This window comes from Dromiciops gliroides, chromosome 2, assembly GCF_019393635.1.
Source record: "Dromiciops gliroides isolate mDroGli1 chromosome 2, mDroGli1.pri, whole genome shotgun sequence".
Lineage (NCBI taxonomy): Eukaryota > Metazoa > Chordata > Mammalia > Microbiotheria > Microbiotheriidae > Dromiciops > Dromiciops gliroides.
This window is the reverse complement of record NC_057862.1, coordinates 156,535,711-156,554,910: the sequence shown is the minus strand read 5'-3', so window position 1 is coordinate 156,554,910 and position 19,200 is coordinate 156,535,711. Positions and strand designations below refer to the sequence as shown.

Sequence of the window (19,200 nt, the reverse complement as noted above, 5' to 3'; positions counted from 1 at the left end):
AATAGTGAAAAGTTACAAATCAGTGTTTCCCCTCCTCCTTTCCAATTTTAAAATTTCCTTCATTTCCCACCTCTCAAAAGGCCCAGGGAGATTTGAGGCAGATGTGGAGAATGCAGTTGAGAAGACAGCCAGCATGCAAAATGTCTTACCCCTAAGACTTCCTAGTAATTCCTGCGGGAAAATTTTGGAGAGGAATAGGTCTGAAAGGCCCATACCTAAAGCATTCCTGATAAAAGCCTGACGACAACCCAGTGGTTGGGCATAGTGCCCTACTTCCAAGAGGACTTTTACACTTTAAGATCTATTGTCCCCAAAATACGCATCTTCCATAATTTGAAGAAAAGGTGAGTTGTTTTGTTACAATGTTACTGTTTTGTTTTGTTTTTTAAGAAGACATTCTCCTTATAGTCAAAAACTACCCAGGTATAAACCTCATGTAGCATCTAAATAGATGAAAAATGTTTAAAAAAGAAAACCCACAGATCATATTTTTTTCATAATGGTGGAAAATCCGGGGGCAGCTAGGTGGCACAGTAGATAGAGCACCAGCCCTGGATTCAGGAGTACCTGAGTTCAAATCTGGCCTCAGACACTTGGCACTTACTAGCTGTGTGACCCTGGGCAAGTCACTTAACCCCCACTGCCCTAAAAAAAAAAAAGAAAGAATTTAAAATCCAAGTTTGACTGTTTGAGCAAGAGAAGAAGCTGAAAATCAGGAAGACTTTGTTGAAGTCCCAAATAGGGACATACTAACTAGGGACATAATCTGTCATTGTTGTTGTGGTCTAGTCATTTCAGTCATGGCAGACTCTTCCTGGCCCCATTTGGAGTTTTCTTGGCAAAGGCACTGGAGGGGTTCACCATTTCCTTCCCCAGAAAAACAGGGTTCAGTGACTTGCCCAGGATCATAAAGCTGGTGTCTGAGGCCAGATTTGAACTCAAAAAGTCTTCCTGACTTTGCCCCAGTACTTTATCCACTGTGCCACCAAACCACCCCTTTTCTGACTGGACACAAAGGTCCAGTTTGAGCTCACATATCAATTTAGTATCAATAACATACTGAGAATATAATAATTAAGTTTCCCATAAGTCTTTTTGAACTATAAAAGATGAGATTAATTTTATAATAGTAACATATATCAATAACAAACTATAAAAAACAATTTTTAAGTGTTTCCTTAATAATTCCTCATAGGGTCCTCAGGACATTGTTTGGGATTCATTTAATGAAATGGTTAGAGAAAAATTAATCAATGCCACTGCCTAGCTGAAAAAGAAAAATGAAAAAGAAAAACATAACTTTTCTAAATAGTGAGCAATAGAGCACCAAGATAAAATAACTGGAAGTAAGAAAGTCTATAGCTAAATAAACTCCCAGGTGCCTCTGTGCAAAAATGCAAAACCAAATACAGAGATTCTGTTTAAACTAACCCCCTGAATATCTTATACAATGCTAAGGATATATAAGAAGAGTTTGTAAAATATTGTGCTACTCTACATTCCTTAGACCTTCCAAAATCATCTTATATTAATTATATTTATAGACTCATTTACCTAGAAATTGATAACCTTTCATTCATTTTTTCAACTTTTATTCTCATTCCCTTGACACCCCTCAGTTTCTTCTTTTTTACTCCAGTCTCTTTTCCTTGATAAGGCTGACCCCTCTAAATACATGCGTGATCTCATTCACTTTCCTCTCTCCTACCTATCCTCACACCCTTTAAATCTCTCCCCATCCACTGATTCATTCTCTGCTGTCTATAAGCATGCCGATCTTCCCAATCCCTAAAAAGTCCTCATGAGATTTTACAATCCTCTGCTAGTCATCATCCTATTTTTCTCTTCTCTTTTTAGCTAAGTTCCCTTAAAAGCCATCAGCACTTGGTGCCTCTATTTATTTTCCTCTCAGCCCTAATCATGTAATTGCAACTACTGTCTCTAAAGTGTTTAATTTCTTAAGTCTCAGTTCCAAAGGATTTTTTTTAGTCTTCATTATTTTTTATTTCTCCACAGCATCTGACACTTTTGACTACCTGTTCTCCAGGATTCTCTCTCCTTTCCTGGTTTTCCTCTTGTCTAACCACTCTTCCACCTATTTTGCATTATCTTCATCTATGCTTTGCCCACTGAACATAAGAAGTGCTTAATAAGTGTTTTATTCATTCATTGGTGTCCCACAAGACTATATAAATAGGACTCCCAAATTCCCATCCCTGTTTCTCTCTATGTTATTTCACTTGATGGTATCAAAAGTTCCTGTGGATTCTATATATTCAGTCTTAGTTTCCTCTCCTGAACTCCAATCCCATGTCACCAACTCCTTATTAGACATTTCAAACTGTATGCTCCCTAAACTCATCATATCTAAAATAGAATTCACCTCTTTCAAACGTCCCAAACATTTTTAAACTGTTCAAGGTCATACAAGTATAAGTGGCAGAACTGGGATTCAAAGCCAGGTCCTCTGTCTGTGTAACTGACTACATGACCTCCACATCAGTGTCTTCCTACACAATTAAGGCAGCCCTTGAACTATAAACTAGCCAGCTTACATATGAATTGCTGTAAAAGATCACTGTCTTGTGATTTCTCACCTAAGTGATGGCAGCCCTAAGGCAAGTGGAATAGTATGGCTGCGCTCATGGTTATCTATGAAGGCAGAGACCAAACTGGTGGTGGCAGAAAGGCAGTGGGCTCCATATCTCCTAGGTCTCAGTGCTAGGTCTCAGTACTAAGTACCAGTATAATGAAAAAATAGCCTGATCCTAAGGTGGGCCAACAGATCAGGGTCTATAAAACCTGGGCAGCAGCATCTCTTACAGGCACTGAGGATCCTCTAGCTGGCTGGGCTATACTTGAAGGATCATAGACAATGGGTAGCTGATCTATAGTAGCATGGATCACTCCATCCTCATCTCTACTTTGCTCAACTCAATTAGGCAGCACCCAGGTTCTTCTGTAAGCAAGAAAGATAACCCTTATCTTAGTCTGAGGGCCTATCCCTCATTTTCTCACTTGTTTTGGCTTTCCCTGAGTCCTAACCCCTCCTGAGTTCCCATAAAAATTATCTACATGTGTGTAGGAATGGACAATGCGCATTCTTCTAGTTCTGCAATATGATTAAGAACTTGAGGCTAGGCTGGTCGTGCCAGGACACTGCAGGCTACGGTCTGAAGACATGCTCATGTTGTAGTTTCCATTCCTGGAGGCCGACTTTAAGTCCATCAATTGAACTTGAAAAAATGTAAGGACAGTGTAAGTTCAAGGACTGAAAACTGCTGTGAGGACACAGCTTCATCCTACCTAGAACTGAATGGGAATCTCCACTATGTTACACATGCAGCCTCCATCTAACCTCAAATGAAGACCTCCATTGCTAGTGAACTTACTACCTCAAAAAGAAACGCATTATACTTTTGGAAAGCTTCTCTCCTCATACAGAGCCAGAATCTTTTATTATGTTCCGTGTATTTTTTTCTTGGCCTACCTTTTGAAATCAAGTAGAGGGAATCTAATTTTTCTTTTATATAACAGCCCTTCAAAAACCCAAAGATGGCTATTAGGTCACAATTGTCTTCTCTTTTCAAGTTAAATACCCTCAGTTCCTCTGATCTAACCTCATAGAGAACGCTTCCCAAGTCCTTTTACCACTCTGGTCATCCTCCTCTGAATGTGCTCCAATGTAAGAAGTAGCATCAGAACGGAACACAATGCTCCAGGTAGCTCTGATTGGTACAGACTATAGTGGGATTATTAACTCCCTTGTTATAAATACCACATTTCTAAGAATGCAGACTAAAAAGAGAGGAGCATTTTGGGTTACTATGCTATACTTTTGACACACGCTGAGCTTGTCATCCAATAAAGTCCTCAAGTCTTTTTCCCATGAACCATTAATAATCTAGTCAGAGTTTCCCATCTTGAATTATGTAGTGAAATTTTTGAACCCACATCCAGGACTATCTGTGTGTGTATGTTTGTAGATGCAAATGTAAATTTCATCTTATTGAATTTGGCAATATATTCACAATAAGAAAAAGAAAAGTCAATATATAATTCAGAGAAAGGCTCTATGTCATCTTAGGCTAGTATGTGCATGGCTTTGATAACTATGATTGAGATAATCACCAAAGAATAGCATTTTAGAATGTATGAAGGTATCTCTATCCATGGAGATGATCATAAAAAATCATGACATTTTTAAAAGTTATATTTCTCATGTGGGGAAACTGTTCATATTTTAGATTGAACACTAACCTTAGTTTATAAGCTGTTTGTTTATAGTTTTATAAACTGTTAACATGTTGATAACAAAAAAATCTTTCAGTTTTTGTGAAAATTTTTTTAAAAATCAGGTGAAAATACTAATGTCACTGAATTATTTGTGGCAAGTCATGAATGTTTTAATAGCTCTAAAACTAAGGAAAACTTACATACATTAAGATGACTATTGAAATTGCTGGTGCTAGAGAAAAAGCAGCAACTGATTTTTCTTGAGTCATTTGTTATATATAATTAGTAACACACATATATTATACATTATTACATAACATAATCAACTATTTAATGTCGTCCCTACTGTGTTCTGCTAGAAAATAACTGACTTTATATCTCAAAGGAAATCTATACCTAGATTTAAAGCTATTTAAAAAACAACAACACCTTAACACTTTTGTTTCAATGGAATACTTTTGGGAAATTTAAGCTTAAGTTGACCTGGTTACCTTTTGACTCAGCAATACCATTACTAGAGGGGCAGCTAGGTAGCACAGAGAATAAAGCACTGGACCCTGGATTCAGGGGGACCTGAATTCAAATATGACCCCAGACATTTGACACTTACTAGCTGTGTGACCCTGGGCAAGTCACTTAACCCTCATTGCCCTGCCCTCCCCCCAAAAAAACCACTACTAGGCCTATCCCCCCATGCCTGAAATGCTGTCCCTAGTAATTTCTGCCTCTGTTCCCTGGATTCCTTCTAACACCAACTAAAATCCCATCTTTTATAAGAAATCTTTCCTAACTCTTAATTATTTCCTATTTACCCTGTATATAGCTTGTTTGTACATTTTTCTAGACGTCTCCCCCATTAGATGTCTCCTCCAAATGTTCTTTGAGAACAGGGAATGTCTTTTGCTTCTTTTTATATCCCTAGAAATCACAGTGTCTGGGAAGAGAAGGGGGAAGAATACTAGGGATAACTATGATGATGTAGAAAAATGGCAGTTATTAATAAAAATATATTTTAAAGAACAACCATGACTTTATCAATGTTACTACTTCTTTCACTAATGCAAACTGCAGATTCTCCACAACTTATAAGATGCTTTTGTGAGATGCTAGGACAAATAAACTTCCTCATATGATGGTCAATCTTCTGATGATAACCCTTTGTATCTTACCTAAGCTGGTCTCCGCATTGTGGTCTCTCAGTGGTCCTGATTCTGAAGCCTTTCCATATGCTAGGACCTTCTAAAGCTTACTCTCTGATGGTATGGACTAGATTATTTCTAATGGCACTCCCAACTCTAAATCATATAACTCAATGATACATCACCTACTCCAACCCCTTCATTTCATGGACTGAGATCCACAGAGGCTAAATAAAAGACCAAGGTTATAAAAAGAGCTAGTAACAGAGTGGATGCTCCTTAGTAAAATTAATAGGCCAAAGAATTAGAAAATTATTTAGGCTATAGAACCCATCTGGGTAATCAGTTAGTTAACAAGCACTTGTTAAGCATTTACTGTGTGTCAGGCACTGTACTAAGTTCTGGGAATACAAAAGATTAAAAACAGGGAAGAAGTTGCGAATACTTTTTGGAGGATTACAACAAATTAAAAGAATACTGCAACTCTTTGGACAAAGTGCAGCATACATAAATCTGAAGGGGGTTTGGGGGAAAAAGTTTAACCCCAAGCTAGGAATGATGTTAAAGGGTTTGAGGAACCTGAAGAATGTCCCCGAAAATATAAGTGACATGAGAAAAATAATACAATCTTAAACTGGAAATAGATGATATAAAGGAGCTGGTGATAACCTATGGCAATTGGAGATACAAAAGGCTACAGAAGAGGAGTGTGCTCAGATGTTCCCATTCAAAATATTCATAACAATAAAAAAGGCATGTGACGCCTTTTGGGTAGTTGAGGGGCCATGGAACTTTATGAGGAGGAAAATCTCATTCCTTTAATATCTGCCACAGAACTATCACAGATTCCTCTATTTAATAATAAAAAATTTAAAGCAATATTCTAAACTTCCCTATAAAATTTTTTCCTATAAAATATTTTTAAGGAAAGTACCATGGAAAAAACAATTTTGTTTCAACCTCTGAAACTCTTTAAGGCCTTCAGAATCTCTATAGAAATCACCACTTACTTCCTCATCTTCCTTAAATTAAAATTTGTTCTCAAGATTACAATTAAAGATTTTAAATATTTATTATTCAGTGTTATTTTTTTAACTTTCTAAACTATTAACATCGCGATAGCATTGCTTTCTACAGTTTTCTATTATAAATACATGCAATGTGTTCCCAATATTGTGTTGGGTCCCATGATGAACTATATATCTCTGTGGTCCAAAGGTCATCTTATATAAATTGAGTTTATCATCAAGTTGGTCACAAGGACAATGAATTCTTTGACCACAATTACTCTCAAAGACAATCTATTAAGTCACTGTGGTATTGCTAACTCCATCAGTGGATGAAGTACCCACAGTAATGAAAACATACATGTATGGGTGAAATAGTCCTTTGGAAGTTAATTTAGGAATATAATCATGGTTTATATTATTTCTATAGGAAAATATTTTATGAGTTCTCAAAAAGTGACAAATAAGCCAAATTTGGGGAAATAGTTTGTAAGTTGGGAGCAGTTAACTGCAAGCAGTTAAAGGTATGTTATCTTTTAGTAAATTATTTTCTTGCCCTAGAATCATTTTCACTGTTGTCAATATATTTCAATATGTTAGTACCATTCAAAATACACTAGTACCTCTTTATTAGTTTCAACTACTATTTTTTCTAACTTGCATTTCAATATGTTAGTACCATTCAAAATACACTAGGATCTCTTTATTAGTTTCAACTAGTATTGTCTCTAACTTGCATCAAATTTGTTGTAAATTATATTGTGAACCTGTCTCTGAACCTCTGAATAGACAGGATCCTTTCTGCCACTGCCGCTGATATGCCTATAAGTGAGGGGAGAGTCTCATAGATAGTCTTCTCAAGAATCCAACACCTGCTAACTCAGCCTAATTCTTGTCATCATCATAATGATGATGATGATAAAAATAATCCTTGCCTTCTAGGTACAGCTATACCAGCTGCTAGACAGGAAGCTAGCAACATAGTAAAAACACACACACAAACACACGCACACGCCTCAGAGACACAAACAGCACAACTTCTGTCACTATACTCAAAGAGAAGTCAACTAAAAGTACATATAAACCAACACACATGAAGGACATATTCAGGAGTCTTGATCACAAGGTTCATGCTATCCAGTCATGGCCACAAACCTCACTGGGCTCCTGAACTATTCTAAACTCATGTGCTCTTTGTAACCCACAGAAATCAAAGCCATGACCCCCCCCAATATATATGTATATATATATATATATATATATAGAGAGAGAGAGAGAGAGAGAGAGAGAGAGAGAGAGAGAGAGAGAGAATTTTCCTTCTGCCTACTATCCTTAACTATCATGACAAATTGAAGTTCTAGAAGTACTGGTAAAACTATTGGGTCTTTTCCCCAAAGAGATCATAAAAAAAGGGAAAAGGACCCACATGTACAAAAATATTTATAGCTGCTCTTTTTGTGGTGGCAAGGAATTGGAAATTATGGGAATGTCCATCAATTGGGGAATGGCTGAACAAGTTGTGGTATATGAATGTAATGGAATTCTATTGTGCTGTAAGAGATGATGAGCAGGAGGATTTCAGAGAAACCTGGAAGGACTTGCATGAACTGATGATGAGTGAGACAAGCAGAACCAGGAGAACATTGTACACAGTATCAACAACATTGAGTGATCAACTGTGATAGACTTGATTCTTCTCAGCAATACAATGGTACAAGATAGTTCCAAAGGACTCATGATGGAAAAGACTCTCCAAATCCAGAAAAAAAAAGAACTGTAGAATATGGATGCAGATTGAACCATGCTATTTCTTTTGTTTTTGGTGGTGCTGTTTTTCTTTTTTGAGGTTTTTCCTTTTTGCTCTGATTCTTCTCTCATAATATGACTAATGCAGAAATATGTTTAATGCTATTGTACATATATAACCTATATCAGACTACTTGCTGTCTTGGGGAGGCGAGGGGAGAGGAGGGAGAAAAATTTGAAACTAGAAATCTTATAAAAACAAATGTTGAAAACTACATGTAACCAGAAAATAATAAAATACTTTTATAATTAAAAAAAAAGAAGTACTGGTAAAAATCAATCCACATTTGGGGGTAGCTAGGTGGTGCAATGGGCAAAGCACCGACCCTGGATTCGGGAGGCCCTGAGTTCAAATCAGGCCTCAGATACTTGATACTTACTGGCTGTGTGACCCTGGGCAAGTCACTTAACCCTCATTGCCCCACAAAAACAAAAACAAAAAAACAAAAATCAATCCACATATAATAATGACAATTATGATTATAGCTAGCATTTTTATAGTACTTACTATGTGCCAGACTCTATGATTTACAAATATTTTCTCATTTGATCCTCACAACAACCCTGGGTGAGAGGTGTTATTGTTATTCTCATATTACAGCTGAGGAAACTGAAGCAAACAGAGTTTAAGTGGCTTGTTCAGGGTCACGCAGCTAGTAAGTGTCTATGGCTAAATAAGGATTTCCCTATTTAATGTCCCTCTTTTCTTCATTAAGCTAAAAAAGGAAAAAAGAAGAGTCTCAAAGGGAGTATGGAGAATGATTTTAATAGCAAACTTCCAAATAAAATACTAATAAGAATTGTTTCTTAAGCTGTTGTATCTCAAGACGACAGATATAAGGAACGAACTTTTAACAAGTTAAAAGGCTGAGGTCAAACTACCAGGAAAAACTTTTCTAAGTTGTTGAAGTTCATGAGTCACATAAGTCATGACAGGAATTGGCTTCCAAAATATGGTTTCTACAGTATTCTAGTCAAAGTGTGTAAATAAGAACAAGTTATGAGGAGGCTTGTGACTGATAAGAGTATAAAAGTCAAATATGAAAATATACTTAGATTTTAAAAATCTTGTCTTATGTGATTACATATGCTATTTAATATTGATTTATATTTTTATTTATAAAGAAAGCAAAACCAGGGGCAGCTAGGTGGCACAGTGGATAGAGCACCAGCCCTGGAGTCAGGAGTACCTGAGTTCAAATCCGGCCTCAGACACTTAACACTTACTAGCTGTGTGACCCTGGGCAAGTCACTTAACCCCACTTGCCTCACTAAAAAAAAAAAAAAGAAAAAAAAGAAAGTGGAGGTAGACTAAATGTGAGGATTAGCATTACAGCCATCAAGGAAGGGAGTAAAGAGCTCTCAGATGTTAACATTAAAGTTGTTGAACACAAAAAACCTGCCTGGATAGGGACTTCACAATAGCCAGAAGGGAGGCTCTAATGAACTGGGTAGTTTAGAGTCTTCAGCAATTGATGGAGAGGGTGAAGAGACAGCTTGGTGGGTGTGGGAAAAGTAAGAGAAGGACTAGATAAGGAGGTCTGGTCAGAGGGAAGCATCATTTTCCCCTTTCTCTCTCCTTTCATGGCTACTTCCTTTGTGCTTTTCAGTTTTCATACCAGCCAGCCTTAGCTTCCATAGCCATAACAGCCAATGAAATGTGTATTTCCTCTTCTGTGGTAAATCTATCAAAGATGTTGTTCATCCTTCATTTTCAAAGAGGACCAACAACATCATGACATCACAGGGTGATGTTTTGACTCTGGAAAAAAGAATGAGGTTGACAGCTTTGTGCAACTCTGTCTCACTTAAATCCAATTCACAGGCAAGTAAATCCAACAAACCACATTTGAAAGCTTCAGGGCCTGGAGCTATTTTTGCTTTTGTGCTCCTTACTCTAAGGCTCCTTTAAAATAAAACAGAATGAAAATCCCTTTGCCATTATTTTAGATGGCTCAAGTTATTTAAAGTCTGAACTACTTATCTGAGGGCAGCTAAATGGCAAAGTGGAAAGAGGGCCAGGCCTGGAGTCAGGAAGACTTATCTTCCTAAAATCAAACCCAGCCTCAGTACGATCCTGGTACTTAATCCTGTTTGCCTCAGTTTCCTCATCTGTAAAATGAGTGGAAAAGGAAATAGCAAACCACTCCAGTATCTTTGCCAAGAACAACCCAAATAGGGTCACAAAGAATCAGATACGACTGAAATGACTATACAAAAACAACTTGAGATATTATTCAATTTCAAATACATTCTTTGAGAATTTCTGGATCAAACTCTCAAATAAAGAGGTTGTATACTTCATTGTGATATAAGAAACCTAAAGATTTGTCTGATTTATTTAGACATTTGCTTAAGAAATGTTGAATTGGGGGAAGCTAGGTGGCACAGTGGATAGAGCACCAGCCCTGGATTCAGGAGGACCTGAGTTCAAATTTGGCCTCAGACACTTGACACTTACTAGCTGTGTGACCCTGGGCAAGTCACTTAACCCAAACTGGCTCACCAAAAAAAAAAAGAAAGAAAGAAAAGAAAAGAAATGTTGAATTAATGTTTCCTCACTTAAGTCAAAACTCAGAGTAATGGTGTACTATTACATTTCCTTCATTTTATGAAATATAATTTATGTAAGAAAAATATTAACTTTGCAAATGTGATCTCAATATATTTGATATCTGAGAGAACATTAAAGGAAAAGTACTGAAAACTTTTAAAAAGCAAACTTTAGGAAAGTTTATTGAGAAGTTTTTAAAAAACAGAAGTTATATATCTCTACTTAATGATTCTTTCACTTCCATTCTGGAAAAATGACATTTTTCCAAATATGACCATTAATTTTAACTAAAATCTGAACCAGTTTTGTTTTTGAATACCAATTTTTAAAAGAACAGGTTTGTAACCCCATCATCCCTGTGATCTATTCCTCACTTAGACCAAATGCTAACCTAAAGATTTCCCTTTTAGAATTCTACAGTTATAATGATAAATAATAATAATATAAAAAGAAAATCCCCATGTAGTGATGGATAGATGGTTAGATATTTACCTATTTGACTCAGATGACTACCAAAGAATTTCTGATTCTCTAGCCTGTTGTTTAGCAAATGAGAAGAGGTGTGAAAAGAGAAAGAAATAAAACATCAAAAACAAACTTACTACTAGAGCTTCCTTTTTCATATTCCTGTTTCCCTATCTTCTTAACCTCTACTTTAAAGAAAGACTTTGGGGGCAGCTAGGTGGCGCAGTAGATAAAGCACCGGCCCTGGATTCAGGAATACCTGAGTTCAAATCCGGCCTCAGACACTTGACACTTACTAGCTGTGTGACCCTGAGTAAGTCACAACCCTCATTGCCCTGCAAAAAAAAATAAATTAAAAAAAATAATAAAGTTAATTGTTTAAAAAATAAAAAAATTTTTAAAAGGGGGTGGCAGCTGGTGGTGCAGTGGATAGAGCACCGGCCCTGGAGTCAGGAGGACCTGAGTTCAAATCCGGCCTCAGACACTTAACACTTAGTAGCTGTGTGACCCTGGGCAAGTCACAACCCCAATTGCCTCACCAAAAAAAAAAAAAAAAGAATGACTTTTTTCCTAGTCTTCTAGAAAGATGCTTACTAATTGGTTGATTGCTTAATCAAATGTGAAATAAATTTTCCTCTATATTCCAATTCTAGATAATACCAGATATTTTGAGAGGCAAGTATCTCATACCCTGATTCCTCTGGATATACACAAGTTCCACTTCCATTTATTTGGCAAGCATCTTGAGATGGTAAGTCAGAGTCTTTTCCATCTTGAGTGGAAGAAGGCCCACCAGCCACACGATTCTGCTGCATATCCCACTTGCGAGCCACATTACAAATTGTCAATCTTTTTTTCTCCTACAAAAAAGTATATATGACAAGAAATCATTTATGTTTTTATCTGTGACATTTGCAGCAAAATATAGCAGAGAGAAGGGATAATACTTTCTATCATACTCTGTGATAAAAGACAGAATTGGCATGCCAATATTTTCTACCAATTATAGAAGTAGATAATTACCCTTGAAAAGGATGGTACAAATGCAACAGCTGAATAATAAATATATATATATATATATATGAGGAATAATCTGTTTTTAAAATAATTTAATGGAGTTCTAAGGTATAAGCTATTTTTGTATTTTTATATATATAGAAGAAATTCATCATTATTTATGGATCATGCTAAAATAGCAAAATTAGACAATTTCTGTAAATTTGCATGTATGACTATACAATACACACCAAGTTATCAAATTTTTAACATTTTAAATTATTGCTAGAATATGTGAAATACTTCATAGAAATTTGAGAAAGCATGAAGACTTATGGACAGTGTACACAAATTGAAGAAGAAAAGAACACTATCTTCTGAGAATAATTAATTGCCAGTATAGGCCAGGGTGTTAAATAACCTAGGGCTTTACTGTGTATCAATAATGGGAGCCAAGCTTTGACCTAGCCTAGGATTGTGAAGAGAGCCCTAGTCCTATTCAAATCATTGGGGCCCAGAGCATAGACAATGGTTGGTTCTTGAAGAGCTGCCTTGTGCTATATCTCGCTGCCAAGAAACACAGGAAAGTCCCAGAATCAGCACAGAGCTGAGAAAGGCCCCTCCTCTAACAAATCCACAACAGGCCTTCCAAAGGTGGGAGTGAAAGAAAATTTGAAAAGCAACTCAATCCCCATGAGAAAACCATGACTTCCTGGAGACCCTACTACCACGGTTCCTAGGAACCTTTTCTTTCGTCTGAAGTTTTGCTTTTCAAACTTTCTCCAAGACTAGACACAGAGGATTGGGCATGGGAATGAGGCTGAAAGTGTAGTGGTGTGCTCTAGAAGGGTAGATGATGGGACTTCAAGAATCTGGATCCCTACAAGTCAGTGAGAAAGAGAAAACGTTTCCTCTGGCCAATGAGTTCTCTGTCCCTTTCAACGCAGTTTGCTTCAGGAGATGGAGAGAAGTAGGGGGAGGCATTTCTGAACAAACAAGGTAGGTAAGAATGTCAGCCCATAAAACCCTGCTGGAGATCCATGCCTTCCTCTGCTTCTCTAATCCCCAGGACTTTCCTCAAAGTTTGCTCTTCCAACCTGATTAAACTTTTGGGGGAGAGAGGGAAAAAGCTTTAGGTCAAGGTGTACCTTGAAGGACTGAAGGCCCCCTCCTTTCCTAATTGTCTGTACTGAATCAAGAAACAAGGGGACGCTGCTATAAAAGAAACAGTAACCCCAAGGGAAGTTAAATTTCAATAACCTGTTGGAAAGATGCCAATAGGTTCTAGTTCCTGTTCTGACACTAACTCTGGATCTCTGTTGCTTCATATATAAAATGAGGGGGATGGAAAGAGTGGTCTCCAAGGTTCTGATAGTTAATGAGTCTATGAGATTTGGGCTCCACTTAACTCCATCTCAGCTGAGTCTAAATTTAGTTAAATGAACCTTTTTCTGTAACTAAGAGTAAAATTTACTTTTGGAATTTGAAAAATCAATTAACTGATGAGACAGTGCCAAAAGACATTGTTCCTAAGGCATACAAACATGTGTGAGCAATGACATTGATTAAAATTTCACAAACATATTTCACAAGAACTGGTCACAAATGTCCAGGTCCTTATAGCAAAGGGATAAATTATTGGTAGAGATCTGAGCAGTTTATTAGAGATATGTAACCTCTGGAGCCCCCTCCTGGGAGAATGGCAGTATAGCACGAAGTCTTGTCTACTGGAGCTATCTAAGGATTTGGGGCAATTATGCATTCCTGCTGAGCTGTACTACATATAAGACAAAAAAAATTTATATGCTGGCCCCCAAAATATTATCTCCTCCCCAAAACGCCTTTCATTATCCCTTTACTCCTCAGTTGTTGGTGCCCTGTCTTCCCCTCAACTCCCAAATTATATTGTATTTACTTCATCTATATATATATTGTATATGACTTATCTGTGCACATGTTGTTTCCCTATGTAGAATGTAAGCTCTCTGAGGGCAAAGACTCTATTGATTTACTGTTAGAAATGCTTCTTAAATGAATTAATTGAATGAATTACAAGGTTGCAAGCTTTGTGAGGGCAGAGAGTACATCTATTCCAATAGTTATTATTTTTACTGTTACTATTATTTTTAGAACCTAATACAGTGTTCTGAATAAATATGAGTTAATTAATGTGTTCACTGAATTGAATTCAATTAAAGAATTATCCTTTAAGTTACTAGCCAAGTGGCAGAAAACACCATAGCAGGAATATTATACATAAACTCCTATACCTCAGGAAATTCGGGGAGAGGCCATAGACAAGAGTTCATTCTGTCAGACATAGTATTTATGGCCCAAGATAATTAAGTTTGGGGTTAGAATATTTCAATATGAAAATACATTTCTAGTAAAGTAGTATCTAGGGAACAATTCAAATGCTGGTAAATGTGTTAAGCAAAAACTTGTGTTTAACTCTAAAGGAAGAACTTATTTGTTCTTAATAGCAATGATATTCTGCATAACAAAATAATGAAGTCAGAAGAATTCTATAAATTATTTTTGTTATATTTCTTGACATGAAAAAAATTTAAGATAGAGTGCTTTTTAAGGAGTTCTCAAGATAATAGTTTAAGATACTTTTTAAAATTTAAATTCTTGAATTACTCAAAACTTTTACAAGATCCTTGTTAGGGCTGAGAACCCAGGTGAAGGAAGACTAGGGAGGGGGTGGGGAGAGAGGGGGAGAAAGAGACAGAGAAGAGAAAAAGAGAGAGGGACAAGGACAGGGAGAGAGGGATAGGGAGGGAGGGGGAGAGAGAGACAGAGAGACAGAGAGAGATAGAGAGAGAGACAGAGAGACAGAGAGCTAGCTGTTACTAAATGAGAGAGAGCAAGCTGTTACTAAATGAGTGAACAAAAGAGATGCAGGAGTGCACAGAACATAGATCAATTATATCATGCAAGAAAAAATAGGCTTAGAATAGTAAGAGATGAAGCAAGAAAGGCACCTGAGTGTGGCTCCCTGTAAGTTGTTCCATATTTAGAGTGGAAAGAAAGTTAATGGAGTGAGACTCCTTAGAACAAATTCTATGATGGGTCTGAGTACATGAATCTTCGGTTGTGGATGAGTAGGGAGAACAGATTCCAAGGCAAGAGGCAGTTCCTACTGGCCTGTGAAATGGTACAGATGCAGAGGCTATGTGTGAGATAGCTTAGTGACAAGAGGAAGTGTGCTTGTGAGCCTATGAGCAGTCTCCATGCCATTCCAGAACAAAGAATGAAAATAAAGGAATGCTTTCTAGAACAATGCACAGATGTATCCTAACTTCTCTTTAAACGTCAGAGCACCAAGTTCATTACAGTGTATTTGTAAAGACAGCAGTGAAGCTTCTAGGGAAGCCTTCAAAACATGTGGAGGCACCCGAGAGAAACAAGACCTTGATCAGCGTCTGCTTATGACTCTCACGCTTCTTCTCTTCCTCTTTTCTTGCAACAATCGATGCCATGCGCCTTTCTTCTTCCTGCAGAAAACAAAAGATATCTCCTAAAACATGTCATTATCTTCTTATTTTAAATAAACTTATACTTAGGAGCTTCATCTGTCCCTGAAACTCATTTCACCTATCGAGAGATACTTGATGCAAAGGAAGCTATGAAATGTTTTCCCTGTCTTCCTCCCTGATTCCATATCAACCTTGATCTCCTACCTTAAATCCCAGACTGGAGGTACCATGACAGACCCTAGGAAGAAAAGATGGGAAGTGGGGAACAATAAAAGAGGAAAAAGAAACAGAATATAGGTATTTAGGAACAATTTCCACCTGCTTAGAAGAGAAATAAAATTAAAACTCTCCAAAAAGAAAAGTAAAAAACTATTCAATCCCACCCACATTCTCAAACCCTGCATCAAAGGAAAAACTTTTTGTCTCTTTTGTATATATGTAAGAATATTAATATATAGATGTATATACTTATACATACATATAAATCTATGTGTATATATGTAAAATGTATATATGGGAGAAAAAATTTTCCCATATATGTGTGTGTTTGTGTGTGTGTGTGTGTGTGTGTGTATTCTGTTAAAGGCTAAAATTCTAGCTAAACTGTCTAAAATATTTAATGAGTGGTCGCCAATAAATTATAAGCTTTAGCAAGAGTTATGTTTTTAAGCATTTATTAAAGAGAATAAGAATTTGGTAAAGAGAGAAGAAAGGCCTAGATTCCTATCTATTAAAGGGAGAGCGCATTTCTAGCTCCCTTCTCCGCCGGAGTCCTCAGGAAAGAGCCCGAAACCGAGCGCCAGTCTCTTCCTTCTTCCTCCCACTAGCCAACGTCACTTCCTGATGCCCAAAGAAAAGACTCCTGGTCTTGCCCTCAAAGACCTTCGCTTCATGGGCGGAACTCTTCTACAGTAAGTCTCCAGCAGGTGGCGTCATTCCAATCGTTACTATATATATATATATATATATATATATATATATATATATATATATATATATATATATATATATATATATATATATATATATGCAAACACACATATATATTCCATAGCATTCAAGTATCTCCTGAAATTTTAGGGTTGGAAATAATCTTAACAAACAAATAATCCAACCCATTTCACAGATGAGGAAATCAAGGCCTAGAGAGATTAACTGTTTGTTTGTAATCAAGAAACTAGTTATTGGCAGAGCCTGGACTAGAACCTCAATATAGTATTTTTTTCCTACTATATTATGCTGATTTCAATCTACTTAAATGTTATTCCTATGGAAAGATAAGGTTATTGACCCAACATCAGTGAGTCATGAACTTTAGACTTATTCTCTAGAAATTTTTATTGTGACTCATACTTTTTCACCTGGATGCTACACTGCATACATTTGTGAGATGGCTGGCAAGAAATGGGGATATATTCTATGGCTGAGGGTTTCTTCCCTCATCAGTGTCCAACTAAAGATGCCTCAAGTCCATAGTTTCCCTAGCTTTATATGCTAAGCAGTAATGCTAATAGTCAATAATCATCTAAGTTCCTACTATGTGCCAGTCACTATGCTAAGTGCTAATTATAGGAAAGTAAATGACCGTCCCTACCTTTCAAGGAACTCACAGTCTAATGGGGAAGACAGCATGTAAATAACTACATACAAAAAAGCTACAGATAAGATAAACTGGCAATAATCAACAGAGGAAAGGCACGAAATTAAAGAGATCAGGAAAAGCTTTCTGTACAAAGGTGAGATTTTAGCTGGGGCCTGAAGGAAACCAGGGAAACCAGTAAGCAGAGAGAGTCCCAATGGGAGGAAATAATCACTTCAAGATCATAATTAATGCCTTATAACTTATTTGTTGGTTTGAATTCAGAACCTCCTTTTTAGGACTTGATGTATTCAGGAATTTCTTAATTATGTAAATGTATATATTTTCGATGGCTGTTTCAGCCTTCTTGAAACAAAAATTAATTAATTTTTTAAAATTCTGCTTAACTACTCATTTATTATATTTTCTATTCCTTGGTCACCTCAACAATACTCATTTAGTTTTTATTTTTTAACAAATTATAGAATTCACTGTCTCCTCAGTTTGCTAATACAATCAGATCATATAACCTTTCCTAAGTCATGATATTCATCAACACCAACTACTACAATAAAATCTTTATTCCTGTAACATCTAAATTCTGATTGTATACCATTTTAAAATGTGACCATGAGCTAATGAGATTTATTTTCACAAATAAGTTTGGGGATGGGGGAAGGCAGTCAATTGATTTCAATGAAGATATCATGGGACTTGGAATAAGGAAGACCAAAGTTCAAATCCTTCCTCAGACAATTACAAGCTGTTTGACCCTGGGCAAGTCATTTAAACTCTTTCAGCTTCAATTTCTTCATGTACAAAATTGAAATTAATAATGGCATCTACATCACAAGGTTGTTTTTAGGAATATATGAGAAAATAAATATAAAGAGCTTTACAAACTTTAAAATGCTATATAACTGCCAGTTGATTGTTAATATCAGCAGCAGCATCACTATTATTATATTCCCTTGCATTATAACTGTTCATATATAGATCTGATATTCCCTAACAGATTATGAACTTCTCCAGGGCAGAAACTAGTGTTGTTTCTTAGATCTCCGTGTATCCCAAAGCACCTAGCACATAGTATGCCTCATATGTAGTAGGCACTCAAATATTTCCTTGCACATGAAAATCAGTCTCATAACCTTACAGTCATCTTCAGTATATTCATACTCTAGAAACTCTACTTGAGGTGCACTGCCTGTTTACCATATCTAAAGGGCATATGTAGTCTTTTAAGTAGCATTAATTTTTTTAAACTGCACAAATATGGTACTGTTTTACATAATCACACATATCTGATTGCTTGCCACTTCAGGGAAGGGGGAGATGAGGGAGGAAAGGAGGGATAAAAATTAGAACCCAAAACTATAAATAAAAATTATTACATTAAAGAAAAACAAAAACAAAACTCTGAAATTTTGAAGTAATCCCTAACTAGCTGTTTAAAATCTTAACTAAAAATAAGGTAAATCAACCTTCAGATTGTGTGGCAACCAGGTGGGAGGCAATATGGTACCATGAAAAGGCTCATGGGCTTTAAAGTCAGAGGACCTCAGATCAAATCCCACCTCTGGATGATTCCTACCCTATAGAACTCTGGGCAAGTTCCTTAAATGCTCTGGATCTCAATTTCCTCATCTGTAAAATGAGAGGGTTGGAGTAGATAGCCTTTGAGATCCCTTATAGCTCTAGCTTTATGGTCTTAAGTGCTAAGCATTCAGCAATGATGGCTAAGTTGTCTGGAAACCTTGAGTATATAACTTAGCTTCACAAATAAAATAAAATATTCATGGGACATATAGTAATTCTATCTATATATTTTCCCCAACTACATACAAAAGCAAGTGTTGGTACCACACAGGTTTTCAAAGCTTTAGCACCAGGTAGGGGTTTGGAAATTGTTCTATCTTCATATAACTACAATCTA

At 36.6% G+C, this 19,200-nt stretch overlaps 1 protein-coding gene across 6 annotated transcripts in view; it reads right to left on the bottom strand.

Moving 5' to 3' along the window:
* Positions 1–19,200, bottom strand: part of LRRC49 (leucine rich repeat containing 49) — a 188,393-nt gene that overhangs the window by 28,794 nt on the left and 140,399 nt on the right. For all 6 annotated transcript variants that reach the window (XM_043985807.1, XM_043985810.1, XM_043985808.1 and 3 more), the window contains 2 exons: positions 15,620–15,703; positions 11,898–12,067 (listed from right to left, as the gene is read on the bottom strand). In XM_043985807.1, the coding sequence (XP_043841742.1) occupies positions 11,898–12,067; positions 15,620–15,703 (254 nt within the window). The remainder of the gene's footprint in view (positions 1–11,897; positions 12,068–15,619; positions 15,704–19,200) is intronic.